Source organism: Pezoporus occidentalis, unplaced genomic scaffold (assembly GCF_034315485.1).
Source record: "Pezoporus occidentalis ecotype Australia unplaced genomic scaffold, CSIRO_AGI_Poc_V1 ctg139, whole genome shotgun sequence".
Classification (NCBI taxonomy): Eukaryota; Metazoa; Chordata; class Aves; order Psittaciformes; family Psittacidae; genus Pezoporus; species Pezoporus occidentalis.
The window spans coordinates 1,186,411-1,212,277 of record NW_026913198.1 but is presented as its reverse complement, the minus strand read 5'-3'; the positions used below and the strand labels follow the sequence as shown (position 1 = coordinate 1,212,277).

Here is a 25,867-nt window from a genome sequence, read left to right as displayed (position 1 = left end):
GTCAAGCTTGCTATAGTAGATGTTGATAAATACTGTTACATAAATGTACAAAATTAGAAGTTGTCCTTTAAATTACTAATTAGGAAATTTTTTGTAATTACTGGAAGAACACCTGTTTAGAGAGGTTATTAGTAGAAGATGGAACAGAATAAAAAAGTAGAGACCAGGGAAAAGCTGTTTTTTTTCTGACTATGTTTAACAGACATTTCTTTTGATTAAACTCCTCCTGCTGGCAGAAAACCCACAGGTTATTTTTACAAGATCTCCCAGGATTGGGCAACTGATTACTCTTTTACTGCAATGCCTGTATATTTCTGCTGCTTCATATTCATACTTTGAGTTGCAGAACTTTAATGTTTTTTCACTTAGCTCTTTGGATTTCTGATTGGTTTTGTATCCTGTGACAGGCAGTGCAGTTCTTGCGTAGGATATTGGGACAGGCACAGGTTTGTGTACAAAGAGGAAAGAATTTATCATAGTGAAAAATGCAGTTATTTGTGTTTCTTTAAGTATGTTCTGGTATTTCCTTTGAAACCCATGCAGATGAGAAAGTCTCATAGAAATAATGTTTTGAAATGGGGACAACTCTAGCTCACCTGGTAAAGATATAGCCTTAAAAGATGATTAACAAACTTCATCTTTGGCAGGAGAAGAGGACAACCTGTTCACATGTTGAAATTGTGTCTGCATACATGAGTGTTCTAGGATGAAGGGTGATGTGCTTTCAATGATTAATTGAGTCACAAAGTACAGATCTTTATTCCACAATGTTCTTTCTTGCTGTTAGGAAATCCAACATTTTGGGAAACAAGTTTTTGATTCTTTACTGTGCCAAGTTTCCTTTTGAAGCACTGATGAGGAATCATTAGTGAACTTGGTAAGGCTCCTTCATTCTCAAGGGAAATTTGCACAAGCCCCCCAGGCGGGTGACTGTCTTCAGAGGTTCAGAAATCTTGTTGTGTTTTTTTTTTTTTCACTAGAAAATAATCATTTTCAAAACAAAAAAAAAACTTTTGTGGAAGTGTACCAATGTCGCTGAAGCAAAATTTCTGAGGTCCCTTAGAGAGTGTTAAGAGAATAGCAATAGAAGGGCATTCCCAGGATGAAATATTCCCCCATCCTCATGGTAATGAGGAAGAGTCAGGATCTCAAACAATGTGGTTGTGGTATGCATCTCAGCATCTTCTCTTGGAGATGCACTTTATGTAAGTAAGTAGAGTTGAAACACCGAGATACTGATCATTTGCAGAGCTAGGAGGGGAGAAATTTCCTTTTTTATAATTTATACCTACCAGAAGAACTTGAGCAGGGGGAAAAAACCAACCAACAGAACAAAAAAAAACAAACCCCAAACCAACAAACCAAAGAACCAACCAACCCAAGACACAGATCCACTTCAGAAACAGTCAACAGCCCTGCATTGACTAGCATGAAATTTTGAACTCTCTGTGTTCCAGAACAGTTGCATAAAAATCAGGATATTTTAGGGTAAGATTTCCTTTTACTACATTTCAGAAAAAAAAACCAAAAACAAACAACAAACCAACAAACCAAACCAAACCAAAACACAAAAACCTTCAAAGCTTTGAACCAGTTTGGCATTACCCTTCAGTAGAATAAGATATATGTATGGTTTGATTGGGGGGTTTTTTAATCTCAAAAATTTTCTAGACTGGAAAAAAAAAATTCCTATAATTTCTAATTTAGACATCTATCCATGGAAGGAGAAAAGAACACGTTGGGCTATCTTTCTCAAAAAAAAAAAAAAAAAAATAGAAAAAAAGCCCCAGAATGAGGTGGATTAATCATTATTGTAGTGTATCTCACATCAACCTTTTTGTTCTTACCCTACTTTTGATCTCTTTTGTTTCATCTACCTAAAAATTAAGAGCAGGTCATCAGTTAATATGAAAGAGGGTGGCACAGCATAAACCAATGTCAAGCGTTTAGCGCAGGACTTCTAAAAGAAAATATGAGGGAAAAAATCCTTCTGTGGGTTTTAGGGAAATGAACTGTTAATGCATATTGTGAAAGAGCTGAAATTTGCTGTGAAGACTAACATAGTGTCAGGTTTTCAACTTGACACATGGAGGAGCAGGTTGAGCTGTCTTGTGGTTTTGCTGGATGACATTTGTCTGTTGCCTACCTGTCATCCAAAACAAACTGTCTACCAGCTTGTCCTTTTCACAGCCGCAAAAACAGTGACTGATACTTCTGATGTCAACTCAAGGGTTAGTAGCCTCCAGGATAATATCCTGAGGCAATGTGACACAGAAGCGTAGTAGTAATAATTATTGACTCATTATCCAGTGTAAAGAAGTTGTGTGACTAACACTGTTCATTCAGTTTCAACTGTAGGTTTCTTATCTATCACATAAATCTAATAAGTGAAGTGTACCTTAAAGGAGTGTTTTCCTCTGCAAAGGCCAAAAAATCAAACCAGTGGAAACAGTATTATCTTAAAACCAAGCATATATAGGCAGTGAGATTGTGCTTAACAAACTAGAGCAGGAGACCCAGAGTTTTGGTCTATATGGACTATCTGTTATTTAGTGAGATCTAATACTGAACGGGGCTCTTGGGCACTACTATAATAATATTTTGAATATATTAACAAGCAGTGGCACTAAACCAAAAGAGATTATAAAAGTATTTATGATAGCAGTAAGGCTCTTTATAGTTATCTTACTAAAACCAAATTAACTGTATCCACCTCCTTAGTCTTACAGTTTGTAGGCAAAAAGATTATGCACTTCAGCAGTGTCAGAGATAAGCATGGAATTTTACAGGAGATGCAGTAGGTGATCTGTAGATTTTGTGTAGTGAGAGTCTGATTCAGTACATACTTGCTGTAAATAATCCATCAAAAGTATCCATTCAGACAGCAGATTCACATTTTTCATTGTATTTATTAAGACACAAGAGTCCAGTGATATGGAGTGTGCTGCTAGCCCAAAGGCTGATTCAAACATCACTTGACTAGAGAAAAAGCATCAAAATCTAAGTAAATATTTAAGCTAAAAGTGATGCGTCTTGGTTGCCCGTGTTCTTAGTTTAGGGAAGAGGGGAAGTGTGAAAACTGCAGCCCATTTGTGCCATGTAAATACACCACAGGTAAGTGGGTGCGAAATGGACAGGATTTCAGATTTCTTACAGGCCCCGTTTAGGTATTGAAAGACGCAATTACAAGGTCTCCCCAGAGCCTTCTCTTCTCCAGGCTGAACAAGCCAAACTCTTTCATCCTGTCTTTATAAGAGAGGTGCTCCAGCCCTCTGATCATCTTTGTGGCCTCCTCTGGACTTGATCAAGCAAGAATCGCCTGCCTTGACCTGCTGGCCACGCTCCTTTTGATGCAGCCCAGAATGCAGTTGGCTTTCTGCCGGCTCATGCTGAGCTTTTCATCAGCCAACACCCCTATGTCCTTCTCCTCAAGGCTGCTTTGAATCCAGTCTCCCCTAGCCTGTAGTTGTGCTTGGGATTGCTCTGATGCAGTTGCAGGCCTTGCATTTGGCCTTGTTGAACTTCTTGAGGTTGACACTGGCGACCTCTCCAGCCTGTCAAGGTCCCTCTGAATAACATTCCTTCTCCACAGCGTGTAGACTGAACCCCACAGCTTGCTGAGGGCACACTCAATCCCACTGTTCATGTCACTGACAAAAATGTTAAGCAGGATCAGTTCCAACACTGACCTCTGAGGGACACCACATGTTACTGGAATCCAACTGGACATTGAGCCATTAACCACAACTCTCTGAGTGTGACCATCCAGCCAATTCCTTACCCACTGAGTGGTCCATCCATCAAATCAATGCCTCTCCAGTTTAGATACAAGGAAGTCATGTGGGGCAGTGCCTTGCACAAGTCAAGGTAGATGACATCAGTTGCTCTTCCCTTATCCACTAATGCTGTGGCCCCATCATAGAAGGCCACCAAATTGGTCAGGCACGATTTGCCCTTAATGAAGAAATGCTGGCTGTCACAAATCACCCACTTATGGTCCATATGCCTTAAAATGGTTTCCAGGAAGATCTGTTCTATGATCTTGTTGGGCACTGAGGTGACACTGGTCTGTAGTTCCCCAGGTCTTCCTTCTTTCCGTTTTTAAAAATGGGGGCTATATGTCCCCTTCTCTAGTCACCAGGAACTTCTCCAGGCTACCCTGGCCTCTCAAATATGATGGATGATGGCTTGGCAACTACATCCACCTGTTCCCTCCAGATCCACGGGAGCATCTTGTCAGATCCGCTGGACTTGTACCCTTAAATCTGATAGAGAGGTAGAGATTTATGAAATTTATCAAATATAAATTATTTAAAATGGGCAGCTTTCATAGAGGAGCCTAACTCTGTTTTAGGGAAAACGCTTTTAAGAGAAAAACCTTGTAGTTTCTTTTTAGACACCAGAGGATCTAGATGGAAAAGAGCCAATATGTATGCCTCATCTCTTGGAAAGCTCTCATTCAGCTTTCCCGTTTTATCAAACACCAGGAATTCTATTGAGGTTTCCTTGGCAAAAACTAACTGAAGCATTTTCTAAACTTTGGCGTTTATAATTTTTTAATACAGTGTTTGCTCAGGCTGCGCTGCTGGGTGTTGTGAAGTTCAGATTCCAAATCAGACAGGAGACACAAATGCTTAGGGAAACAGACTTTGTTAGTTCTGGTACTTGTAGACATCTTTATTTTTATTTTATTCTGCTGTGATTTCTGAATATGCATTTATAAATTTTTTGAGGACCTCAAAACCGGGGATCATGAAATTCTTTCCCAGGTTTGTCTCCAATTTTCACATTTTGGCCTAATCTAAACAATTTTCAGCTGGTAATGAAGGTATTGTGACAGAGCCTCTGAGTCTAGCAGCTAATGGCATCTCAGACTAAACCAGCATTATCTACTTAAAAGTGAGGTTAATCATTTTTAATGGGCTCGTATAGTGGTTTTTGACAACTTGAGCTACTTGTGTATTGATCGTATGTTCCAAGAATGTAGGAAAACAAAATTGTTAATAGTTCTTTTTAACAGCAAAGTTTTACACATATAAATTCAATGATATGTTTCTTGTTTTCATCATAATGCCCAGAATAATATTTATGAGTTGAGCTCTTCAGCAGAATCCTGATGTGGACAACATAAGCCCTTCTACTAGGGTCAGAAACTGTTACAGAATAGCAAATATGACCGTGTGGCTATTTGAATGACCCACTTTTTGCCAAAATGTCTTTTATTTTTTTTCAACTGCTCATTTAATCACAGAATCACAGACTGTTGGAAGCTGGCAGGGACCTCTGGAGGTCATCTGGTACCATGCACCTGCTCAAGCAGGGCGACCCAGACTGAATTGCCCAGGACCATGTCTAGAGGGCTTTTGGACATCTCTAAGGATAGACAGTCCACAACCTCTCAGGACAATCTGTGACAGTGCTCAGTCACCCTTGCAATAAAGAAGTGTTTCCTGATGTTCAGCAGGAACCTCCTGTGTTTCACTTTGTGCCCACTGCCTCTAGTTTTGTTCTATTTTGAAAATCAATCACTTCTGTCATTATGTTGAATCAATAGGAGTATCCTCACAAAATGTTTTACAGCTACCGGGGGAACTGATCTTGAGGATGCATCATCTATCCTAGAAAAATATTTTTTGTATGGTACAAGAAATAGGGTAAGAAAGCAGTTTGGGCAATGAATCCATTATTGAACTCCTTGCTCACAAGCCTTGGAATGTAGAATCAACGCAAGTACAACTGCTGGGGGTAAAAAAGTGATTTAAAAAAGAAACAGACCTTTTCTCAAAACAGAGTTTGTTCATTAAAAGAAAGCAATAAAATTGCATGCAATTTTACTTGAAAATCAAGAGCTACTTGAAAATCAAGAGCTTTCCTCTTTTTCTTTATTTTGAGCTAGACTGCTTGATGGAAGGGGCTACTTCCTTTCACCAGTGAGGGAGAGACAGCGGTCCTTCTGGCAGATTCTTACAGGCAGTGGAGTAAGGAATGTATTAGTCTTTGCCAAAGTGGTCAGAGGGGAAGGGAGCAGCACTTGGTAGGGATGTGTGCTAGCAGAACAGCATTCATTTGGCCTTGCTGGATATTTGATAAGAGCAAAGAGTGGTTTTTAACATTCACACTGCAATCATTTTAATGTGCCCTGTCATTAAAGCATACACTGTATGTACTGAATATGTGTTTTACTGCTTGGCTTCAATGAAGGATACTTCTCTGATAGTCTGCTGTACTACTTTGGCATTAAAAGACTGTTTCATGGTTGAGTTTGCAAGTACTTAATACAGAAATACTTCTAGACTATAGAACAAATTATATCAGGATGTAACTTTGTACCAAAGTGTTTTCCAAGAAGTAAACCAAATTTTTAGCAGAGAAAAAACAGGAAGCCAGCACAAGTAACATCCTTCTCCCCAAGCAGTGAAACTGAACTACATATTCAGAGCCTAATGGTACAGTTCCTCTACATTTAAAAGAGTGAAAGTGCTTTATTTACTCTGAATTAACTGTAATAGATGTGTTCCAAGAGCCCCAACAACTTCTTCACAGATATTTGCAGTCTTCCTGTTACTTTGTTTTGTAAGAGTATGAACATGTTGCTCATACCTTGGCCCTTGAAGTACAGTCTTCGGGTATAGAAACATTGTTATGTGACATATGTGGATTTCTCTGAGGCCACGAGAGAAATACAAAATGTTGGGGGAAAAGCCTACCTTTTTTCCTAGATCCTCTTTTAATGTGTGTTTTGCCTGTGTATATCTTTAAACAGTCCCTTTCTATAACAGAAGTGTAATCAAGTATTTTGACAAGTTGTGCATAACTGGACTTTATCATTTTGCTCCTATTATTTCCTGGAAGTTCCTACATTCTCTGTTCAAGGAGATAAAGCAGTTTCCATAGCCTAATGCTAGTGCTACTGGCATTGTATAAAACAATATGTGGGGGGAGTCCTGCAGCTCATCACATCCTGGAAGGAGAGTAGTCCTGGTCATTTGTACACAGTCTGTCTATGCACAAGGCTACTAATACTAACCTTACAGTACAAAGGATTTTTCTTCACTAAAGTGGAAGCTTGGAGAGATTTCCTGGAAGAAAGTGATGTTCAGAATGGGACCATCAAAACAGTTTCTGAGAAATCTGCTGCAGCTGAGTTCTCTTCGCAGACGCTCATTCCAAATCTGATCAAGAGTATTCTGCTTTACTTTTGATTGTGGAGGGATGTCTGCAAATCTCTACAGGTTAAACAAAAATGTCGTTCATAATCACATTTTATCAGTAGTAAGACATAGATAGCCTTTAAATCACAATGTGTATGTTTTCCTCAGTAAAACCTAAAAAAAAAAAATGATTTTTTTTTCAGTTGTAAAATGGGTGATTGAGAAAACAGATGCTATTTCTGCACTGAATTACTGTTAATATGGCTACGTTTAATAGAAGGTGCCAACATTGACTAAAATGTCAGTCACTTCAATAGGCCATCAGTTAAGGCTGTAAGTAGGAACATCCTCATTTAGAGAAAAATTCTTAGTTTAAACCACAGAGGATTTTTTTTAAATGCTGTAGTAGTAAGATAAACTGAAACTCCTCACCCCGCAATTCTGTTACTCCAAACTCTTGAGTTTTACACTGGGTAAAGAGCAAAAATACAGTCAAAAAAATCAGGGAAAATGTCCAGGGTCCAAGTCTCACAGTAGACCTTCAGTAGGGTGGAGATTTCCAGAGCTTCCTCCAGCTGCCTGTCCCCCAAAAGATAAAACACATGCCAATCCTATCTGTCTGGATCATGCCATTGCTCAGCAGTGGCCTTGTCTTATTCCCAACAAAATCCAATTTTAAGTCAACACAGTGATCAAAGGCCTTGGCTGTGCATGTGCTGAGTCAACTTTTCTTCAGCTGCTTCACATCACTCAGATAATATCAACTGATCAGACAACATTGAAGAATCTGTACTTATTTCTTTCTGCTGTGCTGAAATTCCTTGAAGTGCTGCTAAGTTAGTACAAATACACTTGAGTTTTAGTAGAAAAGTCTAGTATTGCTTTTTGTTCTCTGGGAATAATAGGACACCATATATGAAAATCATTATGAACCTGTAAGAAGGAACTCTTCCTAATTCTTGCCATATAGTAATTTTCCCCATGTAAAATTTTTAACAGAAATTGTTCGTGAATAAGGGTGTGAAGGCTGTGTTAGGAACTGTGATAAGAATCAAGTCTATTATAAGAACAGACAGTAGAACACCCTTTAAAATAAAAATAAGTGTGCAGTGCCAGGTGATTATGGCTGAGCTTTTTCTTTCTGCTAGCCTTTCATTTGCTTTTTTTTTTTTTTCCCTATGCACTGTACTTAAAAGCTACATGTGGTGGAATTGTTTGTACTGATCTGTGAACTGTAAGGAGAACATTTGCTATATCTTCTTTTTTTTTGTAAAAATCAGATATGAAATAGCATGCACATTGTTAAAGTAACTGGTGTTAAACTGTATTTACCTCTTATTAAAGCCTAATGAGATAGAAAAAGAACCTTTAAAAACCCCTCTTATTAATAGAAATAAATCTGATTTAGGACTTCATCACTGGAGGGTTGGAGGGAACTTCCATCAGGTACCTATACTATAAAAACTGATCAGTAGGTGAGTCTTGGCTGGGAATAATTGCAGGGTGCTACCTTAGAGATAACAGAGGTCAGGAATAGTGTTGTGAAGCTGTCAAGGCTGCACTGTCGATAATTATTTTTTGATTCTTAGCTTAGGTGACCAAGTGTTATACTGGAAAAGATGTTACCTCGACAACATTTTCTACCATACTGTGTTAACAACAAAAGTGTGGCCCAAATTTAGTTCAGTACTGTTGAGAAAAAAGCTTTCCTGTGGTTGTTCTGCCATTCAGAACTGCAGGAGCAAAGTGGTGTGCTTGTTTGATGGGTACTTTGTCACCAGTTAGAAACTCTTTAATTTCCATTTCATAGAATCATAAAATGGTTTGATTTGGAAGGGACCTTAAAGATCATTTAGTTCCAACCCCCTTGCCATGGTCAGGGACACCTTCCACAACACCAGGTAGCTATCTAATACACTATTTAAGCTGGTCTGACAAGCTCTTCCACCACAGAACTCTCGGAAGAGCAGGAGAGGCTGAGTCCAGCAAGGCTTTACCCTAGCATTGGTCGTCAGAAGCTTACTTGGTAAGAGTGGTAAGTGGGGTCCCCACGGCAGCCACAGACTGTGAAAATGTGGGATTTGGAAATGATGGATTGTGAGAAACAGGTTATCCTAGGACTGATGGGACTTCTTTGTGAGTTATTTATTCTGCTTTCTAACGTGTTTTGAGATGTACTGGGAAGGTGCATAGTAGGTAAGGATTTCTGAATGGAAGACGCTGTTGGTAGATACAGATTATTGTTACATGGATAACAAGAAAAATAAGTTTTAGACTAAATAATAATTGGAGACCTATATTACTTTTACCTAATTATGGTATCCCTCAAGTTTATTTTGTTGTTTTCATACTTCTTGGAAAAACCTTATCCTCTTACTCTCTGAAGTACTAGAAGGGATGAAGTTTACTTGTGAATAAAAACACAAGTATCCCATATCTGATTTTCAAGAACTGCTGAAGGGCAGGCTGCAGGCTAGCAGCATAATAACATCATGCGGATTCATTTCACCTCACTTTATTATGTGTTTTATCCTCAATGAAATCGTTTTATAAGGTCATCAAGATAGCTATGCATACATTAACCACATTTAACATGGTACACTTACAAACATATTATAAGCAAAGTTATTTCTATTTCCAGTACTGATTTTGATGAAATCTACACTGTGACTTCAGTGAACTAGCCATGTTCAAGAACTAGTGAGCTGTGATGTCTGCTGTGTTGCAGAACGTTGCATATTCTCTTTTGATGGATAAACAGGCTGGAAAAGCCTGACTTTATTTGCCAAGGGAATTCTTTTGGATCAGATACTGTTTATAGTAAGTATGACACATCTGAAGGACAGTGTTCACAATTCAGTGAGGATGTTTTTTTGTTGAGTATCGGTTAGTGTCTGTGCTGAAGTGACAGGTTAACCATGATACAGGCAGGCACTGCAAAATTGTCTTTAATCTTTCTGCCAATTAATCTCAATACAGATTTCTTGTTCTTGCATTGCCTTTCTTCCCAGGGGTGAATGAACATTATGCAAAATTGTGATGCGTTTTTCCAATAACCACAAGTATGCAAAGTTTAACAGCTCTGAAGGATCCCAAAGTTTTTGAGCCTGTACTCTGAAATATGAGCAGATACAAATCTAGTATACTGAACGCTGAATAGTAATGCACTGAGCTATTAGATAGTAGTCCATGCTGGGGTGTTTTTAAAAGGAGTTCTAGCTAATTTGCCTGATTTTTTGTTTGTCTGACATTTGGAAAATCAGGTTACTTTGATGTGAAACAAGGTAAGGGAGATGTTTCAGATGACAGTAACAAGCCCACTGAACAAACTTTTCTCTACCTGGGAATTATGTTTCACTCAGCTGATCCAGAAGCATCCATGCCAGGAGTTTCAGAACTTGATGTTTCAGGTACCCAGCTTACAAGACAGCTGAGAATCACTTTGCTCTGAGTTCAGTGTGGAGAAGCATTCTCCTCATTTGATCTGCACCAGAAAAATCAAATAAAAAGAAAAAAAGCCAGGCTTTGTAGGTGAAGCTTGCACCCTGGAGATGCAAAATGGGATTTTATTCAACAGCAGATCTCCTACTGTTGAAAAGTTATTGAAGATGGGAATGACTTTCTGTAAGTGAATGTAAGTGAAACTAAAGCAGATTTTAAGATCGTTAGCTCCAGTGATTTTTGTTAAACTATGATTTCTTGTATTGGGTCCACATCCCATATTGTGTTGCTGGGGGGGTCCAGGTATAAAACTTTTGTCGGCACTTTTTTTATCTTGCAGCCAGCATATGATGCTTCGTGCATACAGTCAGTAATACAGAGAGACTCATGGGTTAGAGCAGTTACTAGAGCACTCCGCAAACAGCTGGTACCTCGTGGGTCATCCTTATCCCAGGCGCTCACGTGTTGTTGCATCTTCACCACGCTTTGTAAATGCGGACCAATTAATTCCCATGATACCCCGGTGGGAGGGTATGTAAACAAGTGCAAGGACGGCGACTCGCTATAAACCTGGGGTGCCGGGGAAGGCGGTGGATCCCGCCAGCTGTGCCAGCGGCGAAGCGGCCGGAGCGGCCGAAGCAGGGGGCGCGGTGGTCGCAGACTCTCGGCTGCGCTCATTCACCTACCCCAACCCGCGGAGCCGTGCGCGCCCGCGGAGCTCGGCGCTTGGCGCTGCCCGCGAGGGGGCGGCGAAGCAGCCCCGGGGCGGGAGAGGGAAAGGAAGAGAAGGGAGGGTAGGAAGGGAAGGGAAGGGAGGCGGGCGGCGAGCGCGGCCGGAGCAAAGTTTCTGCCTGCGCAGGTGCTCGCCGATTCGGTGGCTCCGAGACGGAGCGCTGCGCCGCTCTGCTCGCTGCCCGGGCTGACAGTATGAGGGAGCAGCTCTCGTGTGTGGGCACCAGGCAGCGGAGCATGGACCCACTAGAGCTAGCTGTTAGCCCAGTGAAACGCTTGCGAGCTCAGTGCGCCTTTCCCTGTCTCTTCGCAGAGGAGGCCTACCAAAAACTGGCCAGCGAGACCCTGGAGGAACTGGACTGGTGCCTCGACCAGCTGGAGACCCTGCAGACCAGGCACTCCGTCAGCGAAATGGCTTCGAACAAGGTGGGAGCCCCCGGCCCCGGCTGTTCCGTGTGCGGGGTGGGAGGGAAAGCGGACCGCAGATGCAGCCCAGGGGGTCCCCGTCGCGCAGCCCGGGTCGGCAGGAGGGGGGCTCGTTAAACGGGGCAGCACCGAGCTGAGGAGCTTGCCGCGGGAGGTGACAGGTTCCCTGTGCGCAGCCGGCTGCAGGGCGGGCTTTTGCTGTGCTTTATGCAGTTTTCTCCAGTTTCACAAGTTGTGAAACAAGTTGTGATGCAGATCGTGACAAGATGCACCGTTCCCCTCTGTGTCTCGATTTAAAACCAGGAGGACATTGTTTTGGGGGGCTTGTGGTAATCCTGTCACTTGCTCTTTCTTTTCACTGCATCCCATTCATAACTAGGGATTGCTCCTAGAAAACGGTGTAGAAAGTAGCATCAAAAAGGTGATAAAGATAGTTCTTGATCCAAGGGGAGCTTCAGGCTAAGTCTTAGCTGCAAACAGTAATGTTAACAGTATTTGCTATAAAAGAACACGCTCAGAAACGACAGGCCATCACAGTAGTCACGATAGGTGCCCAGACCCAGAGGTGTGTTTCTGAGAGTGCGCCTTTGCTGTCAGCTGAGGATGCGTGCTAGCCAGGGACTGTGTGCTGGTATCTGCTGTGATCTCTGTGTTTTACAGTCTGAAATATGAATTTGCACGTGGTCCATTCGTAAGTACACTTTATTTCTTGATTTTGGTTTGCAAACCATATGTTGCTACGTTCCTGAAGGTAATTTTTAAAGCTGAACTAATAAACCTGGTGCCTTGCTTCATAATTTCATTTTTATTTGTCGTCAACTGAGTATTTGTGGAGCTACATGCTCAATAAGAGCCAAAAAGAAAGTTTTAATAGGCTGGTTTTGCCTGTTTTAAGTCTGCAGAAGCAGCCGATAATCTATATTTTAGAACCTTTTAACCATTTTGGTTCCAATTAGTATGTTTTGTAAAGTCAGAAAATAATCATAAAATTGTAAAAAAGTTCCGGTTGGAAGGGACCTTAAAACTCACCTAGTTCCAAGCCCCTGCCACAGGCAAATGGCATCTTCCACTACACTAGGTTGCTCAGAAGCCCCGTCTAACCTGGACTTGAACACTGTCAGGGAGGGGGCAGCCACAGCTTCTCCAGCAAGCCTGTTCCAGTGTCTTAACACCCTCATGGTCAAAAATTTATTCTTATTATCTAATCTAAATAATAGATAGTTTTGGCTCAGTTTATGCCTTCATAAAATTCTGCTATCTTGCTTTGACTGCCCTTACCAAATATCTACTGTTTTAAGTCCATGTTCAACTATGTGAGAAAGATGTGAGGTGTTTGTACTTTTGTTTGGTTTAGTACCATAATATAATAACCCTTCTGCTTTTCTTCTATTTAGAAACATTTAGCAGCAATTAAATTGTTGCTTTAAGACTTACCTACCTGGCATTGGCCTCTTCTCAGAACTGTGTTCTCAGTTTTTATTGCCAGGTTGAAAAATTTCATTATTCAGGGCATATTGTATATGTACCTGCAAGTTACAAAGTCAAGAATTTAGGAGTCTCTCTGTTTTTAGCACTGTTTGAATCTAGGGACTTTGTTTTCAAATGGAGTGAGATCAGACCTACATGTAGAGCCTGATCATTCCTTGCTAACAAGTTTAACGCCTATCAGTTCCCTCCCTTGTGGTGTCTGTGAAGCCATTATTTCACAGGAACTTTTTTTCAAGGGTTTATTTATTATGTCTGTATAGCAGATAGGTAGTCCGTTTCATGAACAATGAAGGCGAGCTGGTTTTAGGTAAGATAAACTAATCACAAATCTATGTGTCTTAAGTTTTGCCAAGTATATTCAGATTTTTACCTGAAGAGGATCTGTTTTTAGAATAAAACATGGCAACTGCTTTGCATCTTAAAATAAACACAAAGGTGCTACATCTGATACTATGTTTTGTTTGTATTTGTTTGAACTAGTTAAAGAATTGTTTTGCCATAGGTTACAAGATAAACATTCTTCACACGTTTATTCAAATGAAAAAGAAAATGTGATTCAGAAAAAGCTTTTCATCTTGTTTCCAACATAAGATTATGCAGACAAGGGATCGACACGGGATGCCCAGCAAGCCTAGTTGTCGTAGTTAATTTAAAGGCAAATAAGAATGATGCCAAGCTTTACATTGGAACTGAACTTTTTTTTTTTTTTTTTGCATTGCAGTAACTTTTTATTGCCTCAGTCTGCTTGATATATCAAATATGGATGTATATGTCTAAAGCACTTCATTGTTATTTAGTGTTTCGTGTTGCAATATTTAGGAAGAGCACGGAATTACAATATTGGAAAGTAATAGCTGCTGTTTGGTTTTGCAGGTCATACTTACTTCTTAAGGTAAACTTTTACCCCCCTGTTTGGGGGAGTCTGTACCCTTGTATATAAATCTGTGACATTTTTCAGTGGTTTTGTTTGTTTGGGATTTTTTTTAAGAAATTAGGAGAAGTAAACCAGTGCCAGTAACCTACTGTGAGCAGTCCTGAACATAAACCATCAAGTCCGTGTACTAATGTGAGAGAATTTAGTGCCAGAGGATTTTAATTGTAGGTGTGTAACAGGTTGTTCTAAATGATTTTATTTCTGGTTGTTCTGACCTGGCATTAATACAACACCTCGTGTTGTAATATAAATGTGAACTGTGACATCTCAGTGAGGCATATATATAAACTATATTATTTTAGTTTATAGAGAAACTGAAGGAGAGAAACTTTGGTAAAGAATGAGGACATAGACTTCAGTACGGCAGTGAATATTCCAGAGTACCCAGTTCTCTATCCTCAGAGAAAGTCTTGTTAAATCAGATAAGAAAAGCAGGAAAAGTGATGTTATTGGTCTAGAACATGGCTTCTCACCATGTCTCCCCCATTTCCTTTCTCTGGGTTTCACTAAGAACTAGCCTGCATCATTGAGGATTTTCTTGTTTTGTTTCCCAGCCCATCCTCTCAGGTACTTCCCTTATTTATCTCCCCCTCCTTTTATTTATGTATAACAACATTTTAGTTAGTGTTAGTTTTCCTTATAGATGTGAATAGGTGCGAGGCATAAGGGGTGATACCAGAATTCAGCTCTGCACTAGGTAAGATCTTTTGCCCCTTATGCAAAGGCTGCCATAGTACAGGGAAAAAAAAATCCAGGGAGGAAATAGGACTGGGTGTCCTGAACACCTGAAGTAGGCTAGGGAGTGATCCCTATCTCCAGTTCCTCTCTGTGCAGTGAGTAGGCGGTATGAGCCATTGACTGCATCTGTGTGGAATCCCCTTACTGTTAGTAATGCCTGCATAGGACTTGCGTTAGCATATCCCAGTTGAAGGGTATTTATTTTGTTTAAATGCCCCTTGCTCTCAGTTAGCAGTAGTCTGACATGTCAGCTCAAAGCTTTACATGACAAGTGGGATGAAGCAGGTACACAAGAAGATCCTTCTTTTCCCCATTTAAAATTGCTTGAAGCAGTAGGCTTGGGGTACTCTTAGCAACCTCTGGATAAGCCCCAGCATGTTGTGACATTAAGTAAAACCCCAAAATCATTTGAAAACATGCTCTAGGTTGGTACTGTGGGAAGCAAGCCACAATGCTTAGCTAATGAATTTATACCAGGATAACTGCAATATCCAAATGATGTCCCCTTTCCCAGCCATCCCTCTGATAAGATTTCAAAGTGTGTGAAACCATTACAAGTGTAGTAAATGGTGGATAGGTCTGTGATGCACCTGTTGGCATAGCTCATAAACAAATCTGATTTCAAAAAGACATAGTATTTAAAATTACTAGAATTTGTTATAATATTGTTATATTTGTAATACTTGGTGTTTTCTTAAGTTACCAGCTTCTCGAATTGGGTATTTACAAGAGAATCCTGGCTTCTTTTTAGAAGCAGAAGTTTCTGAAAACTTTATGATTTTTCTATACCATGTACGGCTAATATAGTCTAACATCAGTGGACTGCAGCTTTATTGTGTTTTTCTGCCTGATGTTTACTTGAGCAGAAATAAATTCATATTAGGAAAATACAAGATTCTAAGGCATAATTTTATGCCTCTGTTTAACAGTTGTGATTTCCAGAGATGCTAACTCCTATCAGTTTCTGCTAAACTGAATTGTGTGTAGTTGAAAAACAGGTTTTAAGTGGGTCCTAGCTTGCTGATTGTGATTTCTAACATAGGTACCCATTGATACACTTGCACAAAGATTTTCTGAAGATATTGAGGCTGCAGAGTAATGTTTTGCATTTTTTAAATAATTTGCCTTTTTTAATGACTAACATCCCCTCCTCCCCCTTTCTCTTTCCTATCAAACAAGATTAAAGTAAAAATGAATAGATTTTAAGTTGTCTGGGATAATAACTATCTTCTTCTAATATGTCATTTGACAGTACCAAGTTTAAGTCCCTGATTCTGGATCGGAGAGCTATTCTTAGGCAGACAATAAATGAAGAATGCCAATAATAAAGAAGTAGCAACCACTTTCTGCTGGACAACATTAATTGTAGATTAGTCAAACATGAAGGCATACTTATAATGAAACCGATGTGCAAGAGTATGTTTTCACTTCTGTCATCATGTGCAAACATCTCTAGTGTGTTGCTTTTGTGTGTCTGAGTATCTGATTTTAGACATGCAAAAAGTTTCAATTCCATCTTGCTTTTGTTTTGGTTTTAAGTCTACTGCAGATGACTGCATTTTTGCAGGGTTTGCTGAAAAACAGTAATGAGGAAGAATTTGGAAAAAGTATGGGGTATTTATTTCCCACCACAAACTTAGGTGAATGCCTGTTAGCCAGAAAGCTTTCTTTTTTTTGTGTCAAAGGTAAGAAAATCAGGTTTTATCCAGTTAGACCATGTTAACTGTGGAATTTCCTAAGTATAAACTAACTTTGGTTATCCAGCTTGCATGCCAGTATGTGCAAATGCTCACTGGTTAAAGCAGAAGTATTTACAAACGGTCATTAGTTCTGGTTACTATTAAAAAACCTTTCTGAGCTTGAGTGCTTTTAAGATGCCCAAACTATCAATGTTATCAACTAACTAACTTCCAAAGAACGCTAATGTAACACTCTGCACAAATGTTAGCAGGATTTTGGTTTATGTTTATGGTCCTGTACTTGTCACCCATTACATACACTCAAACAATAATCTTAATGCTACTTTATTTTAATTACCTACCTGTAAATATTTAATGTAAACTAAAATCACATTTGACGTAAACAAAGACAACCTGAAATCTGTTCAGTTACTTTCACATTCACTCTTGGGAGTCCCTTGCCAGTTTAAGCTTTATTGTGATCACATTTTCCCATGCTAAAAAGTATTTTTTCCTTTACTTCTTTGTGGTTCTAAAAAGCTCAGACAGGCAAGGGGGGACTGACTAATGTACTATCTGGGAAAAGAATGAGGCTAAAGTAATTTTTTAGTTCAAATAATGGATCATGTTATAAATTCCCTAACAAGCTTTGAACAGTAGTAGTGGGTTACCTCTGGGTTTTCTGAGGGTCAGGGGAGAGTCCTGCTGCCCGCATTCCCACGTGACCCTCACTGGGGTGACAGGAGTGGGGCCAGAAGGCAGTTCCAGCCTTTCAGGCTGACAGCAGCATTCCGGGTTTCCCTATGCCCAGAATATATGGAGCTGACGGCAGGCTCTGACTCCTAATTGAGTCCATTCATCTGTTTTATCTTTGCCTTCTCTCTGGAAAAGATCAGTTGTTGCAGTAGTTAGTGATTATGCAGGAGCTGAGGTAGGCTGAGTCTAGAACTGATAAACATGGCTCATGACACTGGCTCAGTGTTTTATTAACAGACTAGTTTTTAGCATTGTCTATTTTTTAGATCTTGCTGCCACCTTTGGGGACAGGTTCATCGCATGGTTAGGAGCTTGTCTTCAGAAATTACACAAAAAGAGCATAAATTTTGCAATATTTTTTCCAAATGTGGAAGCTCAGCCAGAGTAAAACTGTATCCTCTTCTGCCATAGCCGGTGATTAGTGACCTGTTTCCCATTAAAGCACAGGATAACGTTGTCATATCCATTTAAGAGGATTTAAACGTTAGTCATTCTCTTGGGTTTCACCTGTTGCATGTGAGAAATATGTGCTGAAAACGTAACAGTAGGAAAGAGAAATTAGTTGTGAGTAAATTGTTGCAGAGCAAGCAGCATCTCTCTTTTGCTTGTCAGGTTTGAAGAGTTTGGATAGCCAGATGAAAAACCTGGAGTTTGCTGTGTGACAGTCCTGTTACATAACATTTGGCAATGCCTTCCACTTGGCTGGCTGGTGTGATGGTTTAATTGGTTCTTGTGTTCCCAGATCTTTCTAGGAAAATACGAGGATTTTGTTAGCTCTTTAGAGTGCTGCTTTTGGTGAAGATTATAATTAAGGGGCAGCTGTTGGTAAGAAAAAGAGAGTGCAGCATCAGGATTTTTTTTTTTTATTCATTGAGGATTAGTTTATACTGAGTAAAGGGATATTGGTACTTGGTGACCCTGAATTAGAATTCATGCATATTTGTGCAGGTTCTCTGCTTTTCTTGTCCTTCATAACAAGAGAAAAGGAAAAGAAAATTGCGGAGATAAGGAAGGACTGCCTTCCAAAGCACACTTCTCCCTTTTTGTGCATTGAAGCCAGCCCAAAAGGACCTCTGGACTGGAGTGCAGTGCCCTATGCTAACCTTACTTTCTCCCATGTAAGACTAGTCATGCTTCTGAGAGCAGCGGACTTGCCCTCGGGTTACCACAGTGGTGACTGAGGTGTGTATGTATATAACCAGGACATGGCACTTTGCTGGCTGTATTACACAAGGACATGCTGCAGCGAGATAATGCATAGAACTTGCTCTTGTGCAGATGGCTTACACAAACCTCTCTTTACTGCTTATGAGCACTTCCATCTTCCCAGAAACAAGTGTATGAAGTCTTAGTGCCATTTTGGCAGTGGCTGAATCTGTTTTGTGCAAATGTGTGCTACTTCCATAGGCACTGTTTGGTTGCTGCTAAATGAGAAAAAGCATATGGAGGGATGGCATCCTGAGGGACCTTGACATGCTTGAGAGGTGGCCCATGTCAACCTCATAATATTCGACAAAGCAAAGTGCAAGGTCCTACAACTGGGTAAGGGCAATCCCAGGCACAGCTACAGGTTGGGCAGAGAAGAGATTCAAAGGAGCCCTACAGAGAAGGACTTAGGCTTGTTGGTCAATGAGAAACTTAATGTGAGCCAGCTTCAGTGTGCGCTTGCAGCCCAGAAAGCCAACTGTATCCTGGGCTGCATCAAAAGGAACGTGACCAGCAGGTCGAAGTAGGTGATCCTGCCCCTCTGTTCTGCTCTCGTGAGACCTGGGGGCACTGTGTGCAGTTCTGGTGCCACGAGGATGATCAGGGGGCTGGAGCACCTCCTGTATGAAGACAGGCTGAGAAAGTTGGGGCTGTTCAGCCTGGACAAGAGAAGGCTGCATGGAGACCTCTTAAGCAGCCTACCAATATCTGAAGGGGGCCCAAAGGATGCCAGAGTGGGACTCTTCATCAGAGACTGTAGTGATAGGACAAGGGGTAATGAGCTTAAGCTTAAACAGGGGAAGTTCAGGTTAGATACAAGGAAGAAGTTCTTTACTGTGAGGGTGGTGAGGCACTGAAATGGGTTGCCCAGGGAGGTTGTGAATGCTTCATCCGTGGCAGTGTTCAACACCAGATTGGACAGAGCCCTGGGTGACATGGTCTATCTAGTGTGTGGTATCCCTGCCCATAGCAGGGGGTTGGAACTTGATGATCCTAAGGTGCTTTCCAACCCCAACCATTCTATGATTCCAAGATATTAAGTGGAGAGTTTGGTGGTATGATAGAGCTGTAGGTCTGTTGCTAAGAAAGAAGCAAACATGGTGGATGAGGGTCAAGGTGTTCTTTTGTGAGCAGCACTGTCTCCTTGTGTGGGTAAATGATGGCAGACATTTGCCACCCTGGGCCATGATGAGCGGGCATTTGTGCTTTGGAAACATCGAAACTGGGTGGTAGACTAAGCCTGTTCTGTTTGTTGTCACTGTTCTCAGTTGGAAGTACACAACATGGGCCATCCTGCTCTGTGTCAGTGGAAAGGAGCCTAAAGTTGACCCATACTGGTCAATGCAAAGAACATTGTCATTTCAAGGACCGAAAACAAGTTTGCAGCCCTTAATCTAACAGATTCGTTCTGTAATTAATTCTTTTTTTTTTTTTTTTTAAATAATTGATTTCTACATCTCTCATTTCCTGCTGCTTAAAAAGTCCTTATGTGAGAGTTGCATAAAGTGGAATGATGACTCTCTAAGAGCTGCTACAATTTAACACTTTCCAGCTTTGCAGATGCTTCTAGGAGTGCACAGCTTTCCAGTCACTAATTACTGAATAAGTTTTTCCATCAGTATAAGCAAATGCTCCATACCAACTCACAAACAGCCCTTTTTGTAGGCTCTTTCATTATAGGAAATGCTACAGTATGAAAGATTCTTTTCTTCTAGCATAGTGGTAGAGAATAGTATGGACAAAATGTTGCGGAGTAAGTATCTAGGACTTGCTGTGGGGAAAATAACTTTACTTTCAACCGTCAATAGAGAATTTGTAAATTACAACTTTTTTTTCCAGTAGTTGAATTATTTGAAATTAAAATGCAAACATAGATGTGCCTATTTGTGGCATTTACAAAAACCCCTAATTTTCCTTTTTCCAAAGGTTTTATTTCAAAAAGGATTCAAGGACCTGAGTATTTCTTAAGTCTGTGCTCAGTAATAAAGATGGAATTCATGGCTACTGAAAGGCATGTTAACTGTCTAAATACTTATGGCTGCTTGTGACAGTATTCAGACCCAAGAACTCATGCAGTGTGTGTACAGTAGCATGCTACTGTAATCAAGGTTATAAGATTATCAAGGTCATGCTGTAAGGTCATGCTGTAGTCAAGGTTATGCAGCAAGATAAAAAGCATTTGGGAGAGTAGTAGCCAATTTTTCTTTTTCTTTTTTTCTAAGTTTTCTTTCCAATAAGAGGAAGCCTTTGCTATTATATGAAGTGCTGGTGCAATGAATGAGGTGTTCACTGAAAAGCCACTGTGTCATAAAGAAACTGTGCTAAGAAACTGTTCTCCTGTCTCAGTTGTGTAAATAGGGGTTTTGGTATCATCTGCCAAAACTTTCCATGTTTAGGAGACCTAGCATAGAATTACATGTGCAATGGACGGATATGTCCTGGATCTGTTCCAGAAATAGAGCATATCTCAGTAGAAAGTGATCAGTCCTAGTTCTAGTTAACTGCAGCAAGTCCGCTGTGTAGCTACAAAACAGAATGTAAGCAAGCTAAGGCGTGATGGAAAGTGATGATACTCATCCTGCCTTGAAACTGTGTGAGTAGGACAGCGGCCAGCACCCGCTGTTGAGCTGGGGGCTCACTTCTGAGCAGTTCACCTGCAGCTTCCTTGTGGCTCCTCTGCTAGGTGCCTGGTGGTGGAGCTGTGCTGCGATGGAGACTGCCGCTTTGTCTCCAACCGAGGGACGCTGTTGGGCTCGAGCAAGCTCTGCGTATTGTTGGCTCGGCTTGCCTGCGCTGAGTGTTGAGACGGAGCTGCACAGACAAAATGCTGTAAATCACAAGCAGCAGAGCAACACTGAATTAAGCTGATGTGCAGGGCCTGTTTACAAGATTATCTACAAATAAAATTTAAAGAGCTTGCTACTTCTATTAATTAAGTTGTAACCCACTGATATATGATTAGCTAATGAGATTGAGCTGACTGAATGCCTCTTTAAGATCCCTCAGCAAGACAACATTTAAATAAATGCTCCACTCATACCTGCTATAGAAAAGGCTGCTCTTTTGTGCAATTTTGCTGTTGGTTTTGTTTTGGGAGAGAAAGCAAGTTAGGTTTTTCCAGGTGGAAAGATCGTTAGCAGGTTTCATGAATATCAGAATGCAGTCCACTCTCATCAACACTAGACATTGGCAAAAAAGTTAATGAGGCAGCAATTACTTTAATGTGCATGCGTCCAGGCTGGCTTTCAAGAACCTCTACTATTCTGCCTCGTGTATTAACGGTAACTTTTACTTGCCTGTGTTCATAAAGCATCATATGCAAACCAGTGAAATCTTCTTTCCTGCTGAAGTTTGTCTTTTTGAAGAAATTTACAAGCAAGTTTTTCAGTCACATAAAGTAATCAAAACAAAGTCAGTGTTCATTTTGTTCTGGAATAAACAACTAGACCTTAAACAAAAAGTATATGTACATGTAGAGGAAATTAATATTTATTACAAGGTTAATGACAACCTTGTAACTATTCCTCAGATACATAAGGCCAGGAACATTTTTGATGGATGTAATGATGTGTGGGTTTTAATTGAATTAGTTTACGTAATTGAAAGGACCTGTTCAAGCAGGTGTTAATGTATTTAAGCCAGACCATCTGATCTTCTTATGGCCAAGGTTGGCTGTGCGGCCTTAATGCAATAGTTTCACCCAGAATTACAGACCACCTTATGCTGCCAGTTGAGCTGCTGCTGTTTTCATAAACTTGATTTTTGTGATTCAGAATGAACAGTTGTAACAGACATACCTACTGTAACGGCCAAGAACAGAATGGTTAACAATACTGATATTTTAATTATCATTTCAGATTTTAAGAGGAGGACCACCAAGTGGATAGGTAGAATTTTATCATAAAATACTCTTCTCTTGTTGTATGCTAAAACCAGTGAGTATATTCAGGAAGGCAGCACTGCAACAGTTGGCGCTGAAAGTTACTGTAACTGCAGGGCCTAGAAATGAAGTTTCTTTTTTCTTACTCTTTCTCAAGGTATCAGTGTATATAACAGATGCTGTAAAATATAAACTGAAAGGTAGCTCTCCCTGAAGGTTTCTTATATGTAGAAACAATGATTTTCATAATACATTAGAGCTTCAAAGTGTGGTCTAAATACAGTGTAACTTTTGCTAAGTGAGGATATGATTCGTGTGTACTCACTGACATACGGAAGCAGTTGTTAGTTTTCAGAGGCAATCTGAACAAAGAAGGCTTAAACAGCAAGGTGACATTGTGGCTGTGCTCTTTAGCAGTGTTTACTGAAAAAGTAATCCAGCTCCAGCAGAAAAGAGTGGTGAGCAGAAGGCACAATAAGGGTTAGTGTAAGAATGAAAGAAATAGCAAGATAGTATTGTTTCATTAATAGAGCAAGAGTTTGCAGAACAGAAACAGCTAGAAAGTAGGCTGCCAAGTAGACAATGTGGATTTGAGTATGTTTTAATGAAAACTGGACAAGATGGACTAGAAAAATAGACTTTTTATTCATGCAATTGTTTGAGCAGTTAACTTATTTTTCTTGTGCTTGGAATTTGCCAAACTTCATTGAACTGTGTAATGGCAAACACAAGGAACATTTGAATTTTTATTTTTTAAAGATTTAGTAACTCTTTTTTCTTTCTTTGTGGGTTTGTTGGTTTTGGTTTTTTGTTTTTTGTTTTTTTTTTTTTTTGAGAAGAAAGTTTTGCTTAGTTGGGTACTTCTGCAAATGATATTGCTACTGCTGGGTTTCAGGTGGCTTGTATGATTGGCTATGTGAGTAGTATCATGAATCTTTGGTTATTGTTGGTAAGCTTTATTGCCACAAATGTGGCATTGGTGACCTTGTTTCCTACTGTATGGTGGGTAAGCCCTGATACCTTAGAAGAGATATGTGGGTAGTGTGAGCTCCCACGTCTTTGGTTTTGGCCATGTTTTCCCTGTGCACAAAGGGACTGACCTCCCCTACAAATACACATGAAACAGACAAAAAGTTTTCAGTTTAGTGTGTAAAATTAATGAAACAAGCTATAAAATACTAGCATTACATTTGAAAGTTAATGATGAGCAGGTTTGTAAAGATCTGTTTAACTTCGTTATATGAGTTAGAATGATTGCCTCTTTGATACTCAATAGCAGCATCACAGAGCTAGGGCAACAGAGAAGTGCTACCTGAGACATTGCAAAATGCAGTATATATTTTGTTTTCTAAATATGTGGTTCCCTGGGATTCTCTCTTTAGCATTAGCTCATCCGTATTGAGCTTTTCCTGCCACAGAAAACCAGAGTTAAAAGGACTTCAGCCAACTCTGGCTGTGTTGTTTGCATGTCATGTAATGTGTATCAAAGAAACCCTCTTGTGGTGTTGGAGGAAGCATGCTCAGATTTCTCAGTATCTCTGTCCTGTGTTGCATGCTGATCACAGCCAGCTCCTGTTGCTGCTGTGAATGCATGCCGTGCTGATGCAGGCACCGTAATAGGAAGCACGTAGGCCTATCATAAACAAACATGTCTGGGGCAAAAAAATGCAAGCCTGACGTATGGAGTGTCCATAGCAACAAGTAGAGATGAGGGTGGCATTTTAGAGTCAGTGCAGGTTCAACAAGAAACCAGAAAGTATCTTTGTTGGATTTACAAAGCTATTCTGTATGTGCATATCAGAGGTTTTCTGAAATGCACTACTTGCAAGAAGACAGTTTACAACAAACAAACCCAAAATCTTAAATTATGTGAGAGCATCTTTAAATTAAATTATTTTTCACTTGCATTGGAAAGTTTATATGGAAAATTAATAATCACATTCACTCCTGAAATAATGTGATGAATTATTTGCCAAATCATAGAAAATATCTTAGGCTGCATAAACTTTAAAGCCCAGAGCTCAGATTTCTCAGTAAAATGACTGTATTTTTCTTGTACTATGAAGCATAGCCAAAGTTTTGTATGTCTGAATACTGGACCCATATAAGATTGCATTTCATAGTTTGGTCATTAGTTGCTTTTTCCTCTTTTCTTTGCATCAGTAAAAGCAAATATGCACATTTTCTAGCTGGGGTATTTTCTGCAGCTTTTTGGGGTTATTTCTGAGAAGGTTTCAGAGGCTGTATGACAGGAAAACTTTTAAAACTCACCATTGTGAAGATAATGCAGTTGATTGTTACACAGAGGTTGGCATTTCTAGCACAGCTTTCAGTACATCCCTGCTTACAGAACTTGAGTTTTAAAATGGAATGAATAAATTTTAAGTACAAGAAGACAAAGTGCTCTGGAAAACTTGTGCAGAAACAAATCTTGACATCTGGGAATAATGATTTTTCTTTGGTGGTCATGAATATAACAAGTATTCAGATACTTGTTTCACAAAGGTGTGAATGTTAGATTGGTTATAAGAATAGTATAACGATACAAAATATAACTGTGCTGATGGGATAAAGTAGAACTGCAGGAATAAAAAGAATACACTTTTTTACACATGTACCAGCAAATTAAGCATATATAAATAGGCATTTCAGTCTTTTGGAGTATGAAAATTAAAATCACTGAAGTTATCAAAGGTTGCATCGTATCTCATTTTTAGTAGAAATTGGCTGAGGCAATACATGAATGCCCTTGTTAACTGTGCAGTCCTAAACAGGTGAACTACACTTGTTAAACCCTTACAGTTTTGTTCTCTTGGCTTGGTGATTGAGCAAAAGTATGGCATTGTAGGGGCTGGAAGGTAGAGCATTACTCCCATTGCCTGAAGCATGTGGAACAGTTTGTTCGTATTCAACTGGAACTTGATCTAATTAATGCCTACTGGAGCTAGTGAGAACTTTACAAGTACTTCATCATGCTGTGGATGGATCCCATAGCTCATTTTATTAGCATTGTTATCACTTTGATAAAGAGTTAGTAGAACTGACTGTTAAGCACAGGCTTTGGAGGCCTGGAGGAAGTTTAATTTGTTGTGGACTGTGAGCCTTTTTAATGTTTCTGTCCAGACTTCAGAAATGGGTTTTTATATATGTGTGAGCCCCCACATAAATGAATAGACCAATGTTCTTCTTGCATCTGCAGAGGTCCCTCCAGTGTTTCATGTACTGTTCAGAGCTTCTCCAGCTGCTCCAAACAGTGTATGTAAATGGGCAAAAAGCAGCCAGAATTTCCCAGCTTTTTCTTACTAATAAAAATGCAAGCCAGAAATTAAGATGTTGCCATATCTATTTAGAGCTTATTGATTTTGTTTGATTTTTTAACATGTTTTTCAAACCATGAAATAATGATTTTTTTTTTTTTGTGGAGACTTAAAAGTAT

The 25,867-nt window shown here is 39.9% G+C and overlaps 2 protein-coding genes across 2 annotated transcripts in view; one reads left to right on the top strand and one right to left on the bottom strand.

The window, feature by feature from the left end:
• The window catches only part of LOC134159025 (cAMP-specific 3',5'-cyclic phosphodiesterase 4D), a 159,775-nt gene that overhangs the window by 99,888 nt on the left and 34,020 nt on the right, over nucleotides 1-25,867 (top strand). Inside the window, exon 6 of the mRNA XM_062609534.1 lies at nucleotides 11,638-11,750. Coding sequence (XP_062465518.1) covers nucleotides 11,638-11,750 — 113 coding nt within the window. The remainder of the gene's footprint in view (nucleotides 1-11,637; nucleotides 11,751-25,867) is intronic.
• Nucleotides 25,204-25,867, bottom strand: part of RAB3C (RAB3C, member RAS oncogene family) — a 200,208-nt gene continuing 199,544 nt past the window's right edge. Inside the window, exon 6 of the transcript XR_009962993.1 lies at nucleotides 25,204-25,215. The gene's annotated coding sequence lies outside the window, so the exon portion shown is untranslated. The remainder of the gene's footprint in view (nucleotides 25,216-25,867) is intronic.